This window comes from Nyctibius grandis, chromosome 22 (genome assembly GCF_013368605.1).
Source record: "Nyctibius grandis isolate bNycGra1 chromosome 22, bNycGra1.pri, whole genome shotgun sequence".
Classification (NCBI taxonomy): domain Eukaryota; kingdom Metazoa; phylum Chordata; class Aves; order Nyctibiiformes; family Nyctibiidae; genus Nyctibius; species Nyctibius grandis.
Window position 1 is genome coordinate 4,837,633 of NC_090679.1, and position 16,130 is coordinate 4,853,762.

The 16,130-nt window shown below is 44.7% G+C and overlaps 1 protein-coding gene across 2 annotated transcripts in view; it reads left to right on the forward strand.

Moving 5' to 3' along the window:
• KCNIP1 (potassium voltage-gated channel interacting protein 1) overlaps positions 1-16,130 on the forward strand; it is a 259,487-nt gene that overhangs the window by 25,804 nt on the left and 217,553 nt on the right. The window contains exon 2 of one of the 2 annotated variants that reach the window (XM_068417191.1): positions 3,452-3,460. The exons of the other annotated variant lie outside the window; for it this stretch is intronic. Coding sequence (XP_068273292.1) covers positions 3,452-3,460 — 9 coding nt within the window. The remainder of the gene's footprint in view (positions 1-3,451; positions 3,461-16,130) is intronic. 2 annotated transcript variants of the gene reach the window in all.

Below are 16,130 nucleotides of genomic sequence, written 5' to 3' on the forward strand. Positions count from 1 at the left end.
GGTGCTGCTGTTGTTGTAAGTTAAACAATGACTTTAAGAGTTACAGTAATGTCTAGGACACTTGTAAGGAAATAGGCATCGTTTCCCTGTCAGGAATATAAAGAAGCTTTGAGGGCATCAGAAGAACCTACACTTAATAGCTTAGATCTGGAAGCAGTGTGGCAGTCGCTACCCAGCCAGATTAAAAATCCTCGTTGGCATAAGTGGTGGGATCACATTTATTTTCCTCAATGTGTGGGAATCACGCTCTGTGGGGATGGACTGGGGCCGGTGGGCCGGGACGCCTAGTACCTCCTGCACAGGGTAGGCAGCAAGCGGTGAACGAGATGGGTTTTGAGCAAAGAGGCTTTTCCTGCTAGAGTATCATCTGCATTGGAAAATGGGGGCTGCCTCCGCCTCTCCTTCAGATTCACGTTGTGATGGCTCTTAAATCACTTGTGCCACATTTCCCACTGGCCATTAGCTGCGTGGCTCGTGTCTGGGTGCTCGGGGTGTGAGTGCAAGGCGCAGAGCTGCTTCTGCCCAGGGCGTGGGAGCAGCAGCCGGTGCCTGCACCAGCACCCTGGCCGGGCTCCTGTATGGGGGAGCAGGACTCTGTCTTGGAGGCTTTTCTGGAAACCCAAGGGGCACATTTGACATGTGCAAGAGATTGGGGCCACGACGCTTAGTCTTGTTTGAATGTCCCAGGAGGCTGACCCAGGGTGAGAGCCATGAACCCCAGGAGGTGCTCAGGAAGGGCTGCAACCCCAGTCAAACCTCCCACTCCAGGACAGCCCCACTTTACTAGCTAAGCCACGAATAAAAGTAGGGACAGACTTTACAGCTTCAAGTTTATCTTTCTGAATTATGCTCAAATGTAGCAGGGTTTGCCACGGTGCAGTGTGTCGCCAGCAGCCTACAGCACTTCACGAATGGTCTATTAACGTTCATGTCTGGTGCAGTAATTCAAATTCCTCTGAACTTTCTATAAGCAAAGAACAAATTGAAACATTTTTGAATTTTCTTTGCTCCGTGAACCACAGTTTGGTTTGCCAGAGTCATAAAGATGTAAATCAGAGCAATACAGCGGTTGTAATCACACCTCTGTCCTGGACTGGGGAACATTTTACAGACTGATGAGACTGTAGAAACCCCTTGAAATAAAATAGGAGGCGGCTGCTAATGGGAAGTCAACTGTTACACAAAACAAACAAATGAGCAAAGTAATCCTTGCACCAAAAAATAGGCACTCAGTCCCCACCATTCTATAAAGAGTCATCTGGTTGCTTTATTTGCTGAATTGAATTTATTTTAATTATATTCCAGGCAGTCTGTTCCCCACTCCTGTGTGGTGTTTTTTGATTCCATCATTATTAAACTGTGCTACTGCTTATTTATTTAAGGGACTGGATCCAACCCACTGAAGCCACAGGGAGTCTTTCTGTCAGCTTATATGGATTGCGCCTTCCCCACCCTGCTAAGCCAGCAAACTTTCCAAGGCAGTACCAGAGTCCTGAAACAGATTTTTGAAAGAATTTACATTTATTATTTAAAAAGAAAAAAAAAACACAAAACATTCTTAGGACTGTTTTTAATGCTGGAATCATGTGTCTTGCTCTCTGGAACATTTTAGAGGCTGCAACAGGGTCAAAACCAGACGTTGTGTGTGTTCTCATCAGTGCTCCTCCAAGCGCTGTACTGCGTGGCAGCTGTGCGGGGCTATATACGAGCTGCATTTCTGTAAATATCTATCGTGTTGCACTACTGGTTAGATCTGAGTTTGTACGTTATCCTGGGAAATAACAGTCATTTTTGAGATGTGCCGCCTCACACACCTCGCATCTTGCTGTTCTCTCTTTTACTTGATCTGTAGTTTTCCGTCTGAGGCCCAGGGTGTGCTCAGGAATGTGTCTTTAAATGTCTTCACTTGCCTCCCACATCCCAAGTTTATCTCCCCCACAAGTGTACTGAGTTGAAGTTGAAATTTGGTCCAAACTGTTAAAAAAAAAAAAAAATCCAAAAGTTCACAGAATCCCAGCAGAGATCTGAACCAACTTCGTATGTGTTTCCTTCCTAACATCTTAAATTCCAGATGAAAGGCAAGGGCAATCCCTGTTTGGTTTCCGTTTTGCTGGCAGTGGGAAGGTGATGGCGGCACTGGGCAGTGCATCCCTTGCAGGTACTGTTACACAGACATGCATTTTCCACCACAGCCACTTGCAAGTGCACCGGTGTGTGGGGGAGACCCAAGGGGGGACCCAACAGGCCATGGGGCCATGGTGGCATCTCGCTGGTGCCCGGGGCAGCAGGACCCTGCCCGAGCTGCAGTGGGGAGAGCCCCAGCTCCGCTGGTCCCAGCAGGGCCCCACTGCAGGGCCCTATGTCGCTGCTTCCATCTCTGCCCCGACTTGCTGCTGTCTCAGGAAATCTTTCCACTCGTGTTTGGGTTTACTGAGTTGTAAAGTGAACGCGAGTCCTTCCTACCTCTCCGACCCCTTTTTCTATGTAATGTTACAGGATTGTGTGAGATCCAGAACTGCAGTTTAAAACTAATGCCAAATCACAGAATCGTTCAAAAAACAGGCATAAAAATTATGTCTTGGCTTGGGAGACTTTCAATCTGCTTTTCTTTTCTTTTTTTTTTCTTTTTTTTTTTTGCCGCATTCAAGATTTCTCATGCTGCTTCTTAAATATTACTTTCCACATAGAGATGATACGAGGTTCACACTAGCTGCAGCTTTAGGAGGAGTTCTAATTATACTTAGATACCGAAGGCTAACAAATAGCTCGATTAGCATCAGCAAAGACCGCTTGAGTTGACAGTTTGTTTGTGAGGTTATAAATAGACCTGTCAGAGCTCTAACGTATGCCAGGCAGATATTTGATCTCTAACACTGACTGGGCTTGCAGGCCTAGGAGAGGAGTGATTTCTATCTAGAAAAGATTGCGGAGTTAAGAGTAATGGTGTAGCCAGAAACAATAGCGGTCTGTAAGGCACTAAATTGGTTAGAGCCGGTCCCGTTCCCTGCTGGCCACAGACGCGCGTGGGGAGCGAGCAGAGGAGAGCGCGGAGCAGCGTGGGAGCTGGGGTCAGCCCGCCAGTGGCACTCGGAGGAACGGCTTGGGAGGCCATTTGCTGCTGCCTGATTTTGCTAACGGCTCTAGCTGATGTGTGTCCCTGTCCCCACGCAGCTGCGTGTTTTAAATAGTTGGTGGCTGTACGCTCCGGGGTTGTACATCCATCATGTTCTCATCTGCCATCCTTAAACTGAGATACATATCTTGCTGCTCACATACACAGTACAAACCAGTAGATTATTCGTAGCCTGTTGTGTTGCTTCAATTTTTGGGTAAATATATGCACTATATGTTTCTTTAGGCACTCTCTAGTACAAAGCACAGGGTCCGTGGTGTGTTCAGAGGTAGGAAACGCGCGTTCCCGCAGCCTGGGGCTGGTGATGTCCGTGTTAAGGACAACTGTGTTTTGCTACCAGCTGTTCAAGGTGCCTTCTCGTGATGGCAGGCACGTTGTATCTAAGACAGCGGGGGAAAAAAGTATTCTGCTGAGAAGAAAAATAGAGACAGATAAAGTTTGGAGTCCTTTTTTCTCCTCTCCAATCTCCGTCCTTGGCAGCCTCTGCTCGTTCCTGCTGCCGTACTCCCCGTTTCGCCACAGCCCAGTCAGGTGGGACTGGCCAGAGTCTGACGGGTGCCTCTGGCCTTCAAACTCCACGTAGCCCTGAGATGATTCCCTTTGCTGTGCTTGAACACAGAGAACCAGGCATATATTTCATATGAAATCCTTATACAGTGATGAGGTATTGCCTGTTTTCCATAGAATTTTCAAAACCTTACAAATACCACCTTTAGCAAGGTAAGTTTATACTTTGTTTTAAAAGGGAAAAACTTATTCTTTCCAGTATTAGTCAAACCAGAAAAATACTCTCTGTTCTCTTCTTCCTACTCAGTCATGTATCCAGAAAATTGAGAGAGGAGACCTAATGTATTTCTGAATGATCTCCTCCCCTGGGAGACAATACTCTGAGTGTTTTGTGCCTGAGTTGTTGCTGTTGCCTGTGTAGCCCTTCTCCCCTTCCCCAGGGTGTTACAGCCCTGCAGACAGAAGTACCTGAATGCCTGAGATGCTCCAGAGCATCTATTTAAAAATACAACTTATAGCACATGCCAACAAGAATGCTTAAAATTAAAAATCTACCGTAACTAGTGTTTTGGGGAAGATGCAGTATAATAATAATAGCATGTTGGCAATTTTTCATAAGGCTGATGGCTTGCAGAGCTGCTAATCAGCTGTGGGTTTTCTTTGCCGGCACTACAGGGAGACATTCATGAGGAAAAAAGGAACTGAAGCCAAAGAGTGACTGTCTCAGAAATTCACTGTCTGTCACAGTTATGGCAAAATACCGAGCTCGCTTGCTGCCGCATGCTAAAATAGCTTGCTGATTGTAGTGTCAGCGAAGGAAAGCATGTGGAAGTCTCCATCTTGGTTAACTCTGGGGCTGTCTGGGAGTCCTCCCAGGCTGGATTTGAGTTTTGATCAACTGAAACGTCATTTGCTGTTTTGTATGTGTAACACGTTCATCAGGAGGCTACAAGGGATTTCCTGCACGGTGTATCAGGCAGCACGTGTGCTCAGCCCCTCTGTGAGAGGCTTAGATACTCAAATGGTGAACTCAATGTTCACTGTCTACACTCTCCTGGAACCATTTGGAGTATGTTTTAAATACAGGAAAGGTTTAAACATACTGGGATTTGTTTATCTTAACTGTAGAAATAACCAGATGTTTGCAAAAGGGTGGTTTCTTGAACGTTCATTTCTTTATTTGAGTAGAGATTTCAGTCTGACCAGTAAAGAAAGTTCAGTATATTCAATTCTTTTGGCATTAAATTTCAAATGTGCACTTTGATAAGAAAGTAAAAAGTAATGGTATGGCACTCTCGATAAAAGGTACTCATCATTCTAAATGATGTTACGGTGCCCAGGATTTGAACAGTGTTTTTGAACAACAAAGCAAAAATTTTATACTGTTACAAAAATTTGGTTATCATCAAAGCATCCACCTATTACTTCAAAGCTACTACTTCTACTTGTCTTGGGATATGGGTTATTTTAAACAAATCTTCATAATTTCTATTTCTAGAGTCACAGGAACGGCTACCTTTTAAACTCTTACTTTTCCTGTATTTTCAAATTGTCTATAGACAACTGAAACATTTAAACAGTGAATAAAACTCTTTTCCCCTGGGTTTTACTCTATTAGCTGTGACTGAAGGATTCTCGAAGCGAGAGCAGGGTCAGGGCTGTAACCTGCAACCAGCCATGGACAGAAGGTGGCCCAGTTACAATCTGGATTGATTTTCAGTCCCAGTTGTGAATTTGGGGCTTGAACAAAGCAATGGAAGTCTGGATCTCATGATGATACGAACTGATGAAATTTCACTTCTATGTATTTCTATTCTAGAGGTCTTTGTGGTAAAAATGGAGTTAGTCAGTAGGAAAGATTTCAGAAGAGCTTACTAAAAGCCAGTGTGAGATCAGAAAGACAAGTCAATTAATTGTGTGGATTTTTGGCATACGTCTGTCATGGCAATCAGCACTCAATATGTCTTTATTGACGGTTGTGTATTCATGTTACTCCTTCCTTAGAAACAGCTATTCCCTACCCAACTTGTTTCACCTACTCATCAACCACTTGTGTGTCTTGTTAGGCCACCTCAACATTGCAGTGCTTGAGTAATTCCCTGCAGCACCTTAGTGCTGCCAGCTTCAGCCCCTTACATCCAGTCTGATTCACCCTGTTGGTCTTCAATATGATGTTCACCGTAATTTTTATTTCTGATAATCAGGGCGTTTTGCCTCAACAGATATAGTTTAGGGTGCTAAAGGGAGCCCAGGTTTCAGGGAGGAGTTTGCCCTGGTTGTCTGCAAGCGTTTGCTGTGGTGACGCTGGGTCGTCCCCCAGTGCATCAGCTGAGCGGCCCCGAGAGGAAGAGGAGGAGGAGAAAGGGCACAGCTGCAGCGGACACATGTTGTGAGCTAAAGTGGAAAAACGCTCTGTGCTTCCAGTTTGTGTCACTGTAGGATTTCTCACCTGCTGAAATAAAGTGACTGTTTGGCTCACGGTTGGATGAAAACTACAGGAGCACTATTGCGGAGCTCTCTTCCAACGCTTTCTCTTAGGAGGTGATTAACTCCCAATAGCCTGATTGTTTTGCATTAGGATTTGAGATTCAGTCCGGGTTCCCCACCCAGACAGGTGACAGACTGACTTCTTTTCTTGCTGGGTGCACTAATGAAGGGGAAAAACCATCTCAGTCCATTGAGAAGGACGCACTTGGGTTCCCAGCACAGCAGAGGACGGGTGTGCGCTCACAGTGTGGTGCTCAGCCTGTGCCTGTGTCCCCAAGGGAAGATGTGGGTGGCACCTTGTCTGCCACTAGTGTGGCAGCTCACGGCTGCTGCTTTTAGAAAATATTGTCTGCACCAACAGTTCCCAGTCCCCTGCAGTGAATTATTACCTCTCTTCCAACTGCCCAGCTTGCCTCAGCCCTTCACGGAGCAGAGCTGGGCTGCAAATCAAAGCTCTCACTAGCAGAAACTTATTTACTTATTTTGGATGCTTTGGCAGAACCTCATCTCTAGAAAAAGAGATGCTCCCAAATATGGTATCTTAAAATAAAATAAAATAGTGCAGTTGGTCTGGGGTCAGTTGCTCGATTTATAGCAAATTATTCTATGACAGCTGTGACTGATGTCAGCTCCAGCCCAGTGCAGCCGAATGTTGTGAGACAGCAACTTTGTCAGGGGTCTCCAGCAAAAGCCCCTGTTTGTCTTTGGGGCGGGGGTCTGAAAGAGGCAGGTAACATCCCATGTCAGAGCTGACTAATTAATCTTTCTGTGCAAGGATTCCCTCTGGCGTTATCCGCACAGCCCTGCCGTGTACGCTCGTCGCCATGGCAATGATAAAAGGCTACTCCGGCTGGCTGCCTTTCTCCTCTCGGTGTTTTTCTCAAGCAAAATAAAAGCTGAGACATACTTTAGAGCGGATTTGCTGCCTGGCGAAACTCTGATCTTAGTTGAAAGGTCCCCTGAGGAAAACATCCTTTTGGCTATCCCCGGCTCCCTCTGCTCTCTGCATCCCCCAGATTTCAGACAGACTCGCTTGGCTCGGGCTGACGTGCCGCAGCAGAGCCGTGGGGCTACGGCTGTGAAGTGTGAGCCCGCAGCTGGGAATGGATGGGCTCGGGCAGCTGGGATGGGGACTGATCCCTGGGGAGCTACAGACACCCGCTGTGAGCATGGACATGTCCTTTGAGGTCTGCATGATCAAAGGGATTTGGATCCAAAATGGTTTTATATAGAGAGTCACACATTGGACAAGATGGGTTTTTTTTTTCCCCTAAAAGTATTTGAGCAGTTTCAGTTGCCTTTTATCTCATTTGAACACCTAACCAGCTCTGGCACATCTTGAAATCCAAGCAGGTGCCTATCTGCTTTTTCAGGTACTGGAATACATTTGAAGATTTGGCTCATAGTGTACTCTGGTTGTTTTCTTCTCTGTAAAATGGAGTAGCATGGTTCAGAAAGGCTAAGGTTAATTCCTAACAGTGAGGAGAGGTATGAGCACTATTTGGGAATAAAAAAGGACCATGTATATGAAATTGCTGTGAAGTCTTTCACCCTATAATAAGGTGTTCAGCAGTGACTACTGCAGGCATCTTTCCATTGCCTGCAACTCCATTACTGACATATGCTGTGCCTCCTGGTGAGGAAACAATACCTGATGCTGAAGGACAGCTTTGTACCAGCTCTGTTCAGTAGCAGCTCAAAGATGACGACAGACCTATGGGTTTAGAAAGAAGTCCATAGGCATGATCAGAATAAAATCCTAGAGACTGCTATAATTTCAGCTCTGGTATAGCTCTCATGGTGGCATCAAAGCTTAACATTTGGAAAAATACCTCCCAATAGTCCCCTGAAGCTATTCAGACACTCCTTCACTCTTCACCCCCTTGAGAACAGAGTTCCTGTCCGGAAAGGAGCACTAACGCAACTATTCACCAGCCTCCTTATTAAACGTCTTTCCTGCCACTTTTGCCTTGATGAAAAAGGAAGGCTTTAACAGAATTTTTCAAATTCTGGTGGCCATAAGCTTTTTATACAAAGCTCTCAATCTCTCTCACTCTCCAGAGCTGGTGCTGAATACAAGCAGCAAAGCGGGTCTTTCCCTGCGGCTGTGGTACCCTCGTGCCTCGGGCTGTTCAGAATGCATCCATCAAAAGTCAGCATACGCTCTTTTGCTCTTGGAACTATAAATAAGGCTGTTGGCACCAGAAAACCTTTTCCAAAGACTTCACTTTAAAAAAACAAAAAGCTGTTAAGTAGGATCATTTATGACTTTGATGTTTGTACGTTGTATGTTAACATAAAGCTGCAGGATTTTATGATATCTTTGGATTAAGTTTGAAATGATAAAAAGCTATGCACTCTGTAGCTTGAGATTATGTATATAGCACCTTCCAAATTTCTGTATCTATGGAAAGACAGCCCTTCCATGCACAGATCTCCAAACACTTCATTAGTAACGGTGTTTCATTTCAGAGCCTACAGTGTTATCAAGAACTCTTTGCCACCCTATACGTGGTTCCTGGCCCCCAAATCAGACTGTGGACTAGGTCAACTTCTGCGGTTGTACAGTATCTTTTTTTTTAATAGACCATATCTTTTTAATGTCTTCTATCTAATATGTTCCTGTGGGGCCGTTCAAGCATCCTGGTATCACCGGGTGCATGGGGCAGAAACACGGCTATGGCAGGCTGCTGACCCTGCTCATTCCATCTTGTCCCCACGTCACCTGTGCCCTGTGAGGTGAAGTTCAGAAGTGTTCATGTTCAAACACTGTCCCACGTTAACAGACAGCTCGCAGCCCTGGCAGATGACACATCATTCCACCCACAGACTGGAGCTTTGAAAATCTCAACTGGAGAGCAGATGAAGCTTTATATGCCTGTGTGGTTGTGCCTTAGCACAAGGCAAGGGACAACCTTGTGCTCAGAGACACTCAGAAAAACTAAATCAAAGCATTTGCATCAGGAGTAAAGTCAATGTGCAAAAGTTACACTTGCGTGTGTTAGAGCGAGTGGGCATGAGTGAGAAGCCACACTGAGTGCCTCAGTGTCACATCCCTGTGTGGGGCAGAGCTCACAGGGCCAGGCTGCACCAGGAGACAGCAGAATTATTTTTTTTTTATCATACAAATGGAGAAACACAAGGAGATAAGGACTTCAGGTGAATTGCAGTTGAAGGTGACCGTGTAAGTGATGCTTCCAGTAGGCTGAAGAAAGCTTAAGGAAATACTTTAAGGTATTTTCAAGAAGAATATTTTTAATCCATAAAAACTACTGGCTACAAAACTGAATAGAGAAAGAAACATTTCAGGCATGCTATGCTGCTCATCAAAAGAGTTTAGAATTTTTGTGTTACGTGCTAAAGTATTCAAAGGTCAACGGCAATTTAAAAGAACCTGTTCGTGGAGAGGTTCTGAACAAAAAAAAAAAAAACAACACCAAAGACTTTGCAGGTACTTATTCTGTTCCAGACTGGTTAATAAATGTTACAGACGGTCACCTGGAATGCCAGAACTCACCCTATTAGCAGTAACTGGTGTGGAGTTTTCATTGTGGGAGAGCTATAAACTGGTGGGATTAGCTGCTGCTTGTCCTTGGCTTAATTTGTGATTGCCAGGGCTTGGGCACAGAGTTGCACAGCCCGCTTGCTTTCTCTGCGTTCGGATAAGATGTGCCATTGTCTGTCATTGCTGGTAAAGGTGACATAACCTGGCCTTGGCTTGCAAAGTTGTTCCCTATAAATAATTGGGGGTTATGTTTTGGAAGTGAGCCACAGGTGAAACCCTGCCATACTTTGCTTCTTATACTAAAATCTCTCTTTTCTGAAACGCATCTTTCTCTCATTAGTGTGTCCAAGTGGGGGGAAAAAGATTGGGCGGTAATGAAGCGATGTCATAACAGGTATGTCAACAAGGAGAATCGGGTCAGTCCTGAACATCCTTCATTTTGTATGCTGTCAATCAGTAAAACACCCTGGGAGTGATGGAGTGAGCTTGTAATCAGTTCAGAACAGACATGTGCATCTGGTTTAATCCTGTTTGACTTGTCATTTTAATGACTTGGGTTTTGGGGGAGTTAGCTGTTGCACAGGACTCCAAGAGATGCTGCTCCTTTGAAATTCCTGTAGTTTCCTATGTTGTATAATTGCTAAACAAGCTGCAGTCTGCAGAGTTGACTTGCTGTGAATTCTTTAGTTACGCCTCCTGTGCCTTAGTTACCTCTCATATCAGTGCAGAACCCGAAAGCCACATCACAGTTTAGATGAGTTGAAAATACCTTGTCAGAAACAAATTTAGATCTAAAATTAAGATTTCCCCTCACGTAAATGTTTTTTGCATCTACATTTTTTTGAAAGTCAAATGATTTGGGGGCCAAGCAGCCTTTCTTGCTGAATTGCTTGGTACTTAGATGCTGTTTGAACCACTAAGTAATAGGTCATCTGAGCTACACAGACTGACAGCAGTAAGACAGCTTTTCTCCTGGGCTTGACACCAGTCACCAGCTGCCTCTGTCTGTCTTGCTCAGCTGCCGTTCTCATTATGAAGACGGGTTTGGTTCCATAGGCAACTTTTTGGATGACCAAGAACGGTGCTTATCCTTCTGCTTTTGACGATCTGGAAGAGCAGCAGGAGAGGAGATAGAACTGGAGACTATATGGCTTCTCTCAAAGTTCCCATGGTGAAAGATCATCAGTAGCAAGTAAAGACTGTGGACTAGGTCAGCTGCAACAGCCCTTGCTCTGTTCTTTGGTTTGTTCCCTGATGAAAAAAAAGTCTCCATTTCTTAGCAGCCCTCCTAAGTATGAAAAGCCCATGAGATGGAGCTCGTACAGGAGAAGGACACTGGAGGATGGAAAAAAGCTGCTCTCTGCTTTTGGTCATGCTTCAGTGGCCAAAACTGGGGAACTTAGCGAAGAGGAAGAGAGCCTGTGTGGTAAAGCAGGACTTACAGGCCTTTTAGGGAGGTATTTAGAGTTCTATTTTAGTGCATTAATTCTGAGAGTCCCAATGGATAAAACAGACCTTTTTTCATTATTTTGAATGCTAGTTGGGCGTAATTTCCACTACCCAATTAGTGGTCAATTTGTTTCAGTGTTACTCTAGTTTTTAGTTTCTTTTGCTTGTAGTAATTTTGTTTACATCCGTTTCATACCTCATTCTATGAATTCATCATTACACACTAGAGCAGTGAAGTGTGCATAGATGACCCTTTCCCGGCACCCTCTGAATCACTCAGTTACCATTCGCGCAGTGGGTGGAAGTTGGGGCTCTCTGCCTAGCCCTGCTTCCCCCAGTGCGGGGCTTACCCCCCACGTGCACTTCCCAAGGCTGCCTATTTTGTCACTGATACGCCAGCGAACGTGGGAATCGACCTCCCTTAGAAAATACAAAACACAAAGGGCTATTGCAGTTGGCTGCACCCATCCCATTCCTGTCTTTTAAAGTAAGCGTCCTTTAAACCTAGACCTTGGGGCTTTTTGATCTCCTGACCCTATTTGAACATGGCTTTAGATGAGACTTACCCTTCTAGTCCAAACTCATACTGTCTGTAGCATCTGGGAGGTATTATCCATTCAGGCTTGCATTTGAACGTTAGGTACTAATTTCAGACAAGTGTCTATCAATTGAGCATAAAGTGTGCAGCTGCAGCAGCCCCCAAATGTTTATTACCTCTAAGTGGCAGCCATTTGGTTCTTTCCCCTTTTTTATCTCTGTAGTATTTGTATGAGTAGCCATGGTATGATTCATTTCCCCTACCTCCAGCTGGCTGAAAGGTAGATGCTGAGATCAGCTTTTACTCTAGGGCCCAGTTACAGTCAATGGGGAATGATTCGTCTCTCCAAAGGACAGCCTGTCCGTCCAAGAGAAAATGAGATAAATTGCTTATTGTTCTTCATTGACTATTCTTTAGACTTTATGCCTAAATTTTTGGTAGGCAAACCAGGAAAAATTAATCCCAAACAAAAAATTGACATGATAGAGGATGTTTGTGGCCCCATTCTGTGCTACCAGTGGTTAGTGAGTATGGAAATGTGTCTCCCTGTCCCAAAGGTAGCTGCTCTGCTTGTTACTAAATGTGACCATTGCTTTTACTTCTGTCTTTTAAAGCAACGTCTAACATTAGGCTTCAGGATCCTTCTTTTGTGGCCAGTACAGCAGAGCCCTGTTTTAGAGCTCCCAAGGAACTAGTGATTCAAATCAAAACCATTTCTCTTTGTCATTGGAGATGTCAGGTAGGATGCCTTGCTTAGGACCTCGTTTAGTAACTGCAGCAGCTACTAACTGAACTCCAGGGCCGTGTGCTGGAGTGGCAGGCAGCTCTCTTACGTGTGTGTAGGAAAATTAGCTCTTTCTGGAGGCAGTTGAGTCTCAATTATTTGTTCAACTAGTGATTGCTTGCTGACTCATTCAAAATTTGGTGTTATTCAGCTGGGTTGGGTGTTCAGGTTGTAACTCAAATCACAGACCTCATTTTTAGAGCAAAATGAGCTGCAAAACAATATGAAGGTGTGTAAGCTTTGAGAGGCTCTGGAAAAAACTCAGCACAACTTGACCTGGATTTCTTTAAACATTAAAAAAAAAAAAGCTCAGGCATGCAATTTGAGGAAAACATTGGGGTTTTTTTTCATTTTTATTGGACACTTTGACGTAGTTTCTTCTCAGTACTATGCTTATTACTCAGTACTTTGTCATTCTGCAGCTGTTTAGACCATTGGTTCTCTTGTGTGTGATTCCTTACTTAGCAACTGCTTTAGCAAAGTGGAAGTGATTTCATAGTTAGACGTGGAGCATGAAGGTGCATCACAAGCTCCCATTTCTAACCAGAAACACTTTGTGTATGTGAAATGTTAGGCTCATGGATTGATGAGATGGATGGATGTTAGGCTCCAGAATGGATTTTTCTTGCAGTTTCTCTGTAAATGCTCAAACTGATCTCAGTTCTCAAAACACGAAAAAAGCATGTTTTCTTTGGTCTGAATTTTAAGAGGCATCTGGCTTTAGTCGAAAAGATGCAGTTGTCCCAAAGACCCTGCAACTCCTGATTTAGGGACCTTCCCTAGGAGAAGTCTGTTTTACCATTGTCATTAGTGCATCCTTGTGAGTATGAGGCAAGAAAATCCCATGGAAGTCCCATGACCCGTATACCCCAGCGATGGATATTGTGGTCAGCTGAATAAACTGTAGTGTTAAATGTCTTTAAAAGTAACGACCAAAATAGTCCCCCTTATTACTGCAGTTGGCTGTCCCCTGATCCTTGCATATGCCTCAGTCTTAGAAGGAGCGTGTTAAAAACCATGGCATGCGCTGTGAGAAGGGAGCCCTTAAATGTATATGTGTATGTAAGGAAAGGCAATTTTCAGATTCTAGTTTCCACCTTAGATGTTAAACTGATTTCTTATTGTTTTTAAATGAGTTGCCTTGACTTCCACTGCACACGTTATGATAAATCACTCCCGGAGACTTGTATTGTGACTTGCACCGTGGTGCTGGTAGAAAATACTCATGCCACATGTCTGTGCTCCGAGCTGGATTCATAGGCAACACAACACCAAAGAAACAAGTGCACGAGCAGTAACTCTGGAGCACATTCTCCTGCTCCCCACTTTTACTTTCAGCTCAGCTCTCCCCTTTGTCTGCAGTGTCTGTAACCTTATTATCTGATGATGATCTTCACCTCTGCTGTAAAGTGTGCCCCAGACATCTTTATCTGCTGCCTCGACTGCAGCCACTTCTGGACTCCAAAGCTCAGTTTGTAGGATTTCTGCAGGCGGAGAATCATGCTGTTCTTCTCTCAGGCTCAGGTTCATCACTTTCCCTAGTCATTTAGTAGCTTGTAAGCGAGCAAAATGGATGTGGATACATCCTGGTAAGGGACAAACAAAGCTCTGGACCTCAGGAAACCCCTGTTTTGGAAAACATTTTTGTAGCCTTACAACTCATTGTTGGTAAATAATCTTAGATTTCCTGAAAAGAGCACATATTACAGTAAGACCTACATACCAGCACATAAAGTGAGATTTCAGGTAGCCGGGCTTTTTACTGAATGCAAAAGAGACAAATGTTTCTATTTAGATGGGGATTTTCCTCCAATTATTTAATTTTGCTAGAGACACAATGGTGTTTGTTCAGGTTGGTGTAATTCTAGTAACACAAAGTGAACTATGCTAATGACTGATTTGCTCTATGGGGATTTGGACATATCTGTAAGGGAAATAGAATTAGATTTTTTCCTAGTATATATACAGTACAAGAAAGATAAGGCTGTTGCAGGGAGAAGATCGGCTATTTTGTATGCTTGTACTTACTTTCATTGGAAAAAATCAACCAAAAGCTTGCTCTTTTGAGCAGTGTCTTGCATTGTACTCCTCTAGATCAATGATGGTTATGTTATGCTTTCATACCATCTGTGAGAGCAGGCCACACCATTTTTTCCTACAGACATTGGATTGATTTTTTTGTTGTTATTGTTTTTAAACTGTATCATAATGTAGGTTTATCAAAGGAGAAGCCTTGGGGCAATAGACTTCTTTCTTCTGGCGCATACAGAGCTTGGGAGGTGTGAGTGGTTTTATTCACTGAGTGATAATTCATAAGTATAATGAAGTAAAAAATGCAAGAATAGTGTTCCTGTAGGTGCATGTCTGCAGCGCTGAAGAAGCAGCACTGAGATGATCTGAGCATTGTCTCACCTGGGAGGAGAAAAGGGCAAAGAAGTCCTAGTACCAGTGGGACCACGTTGTGGGGTGGCTTCTCGCCCCATCCCATGTGTCTTTTGTTAGGCAAAGCCCAAGGCCAGTTCTTGTGCTTCTGGTATGCAACAGCGATAGCTGGGTTATCCTCTCTAGGAGACTGGTGAAATCGCGGTACGTCTTGCTGGCCCAGCTGGGCACGCTTTGCAGGAGGAAGCCCATGAGGGCTCCCAGGGTGCCTGGTTGCCTCTTGTCAGGTAAGCCTGTCCCCTTCTCCTGCTCTGGGAACGCCTTGTGTCACCATAGCTGAGAGCCCAGGGAAAACCTGGGGGAGTGCAGCCCCTAGGTGAGTATGACACATCGTCAAGTGAACTGAGAGCTATAGGAGAACTACTAATTACACCAAAGTGTTTGCTGTCATCAGTGAGGAGAGGCAAGCTCTGTGCTACAGAGGCACTCCGTGTGTCGGGCAGCGTGCTGCTGCTTGTTTTCTGTTGAATCAACAGATTTCCTTGAAAGCGGAGTTAATACAGCATCTAGGTGAACCATTTCCAGTGTAACTGCAGCCTCTATCAAAACGTGTCTTCAGATTGAGTATTGTCCACAAAGAGATCATTTTTCTATTGCTTCTTCCCACTTAAAACCTTCATTTTCTGTGCTTGCTGTCTGAAAGCACGCGGCACTGCAGCCATGCTCTGACAGTGCGGTGTGTTTGGAGAGAGGGAGATAAGACGCCTGAAAGCTTCAAACATTCACAGTCTACTGCTGGGCTTCCCAAACCTCACCAGGGTTTGCTGGATAATTTCGTCGAGGCTGCTGCTTTCCTCCCCTCCAGGGATTATCTCGGTAGCATTACAAGCTCACACAGCTCAAGTTCAGGGCTTTCAGACCACCAACTTGATATCCACTCCCTACACACAGTGGGGACTTGGGCAATTGGCCCGTAGAAGACTAGAATATTGTTAGAAAGCACTTGTATTAAAAAGCATCTGCAAAGCCAAGAGGCACATCCCATGCCTGAAGCCTTGGCAAAAGTCCCCCCAAATCCAGACTGGAATCGGCTCTCCAGGTGCCCTGGACTGCAGGTCCCCGGGAGGAACCAAGGCTGGATCCCTGCTTCGGGGCAATTTTACTGTTTGACATCTCTATCGAATGCTTTCTATCGTCACTTCAAGGGGAGTGATGGAGCTTGCAAGCTGACGTTGGGGTTAGGACCCAGATTAGAGAGAAACTTCCTAAAAGAGGGGAGTGAGCTCCCTACACCCTCATGCTCTCTGCAGCGCTTTCATTGTGCTACTCTCACTCCTTCCTCTTA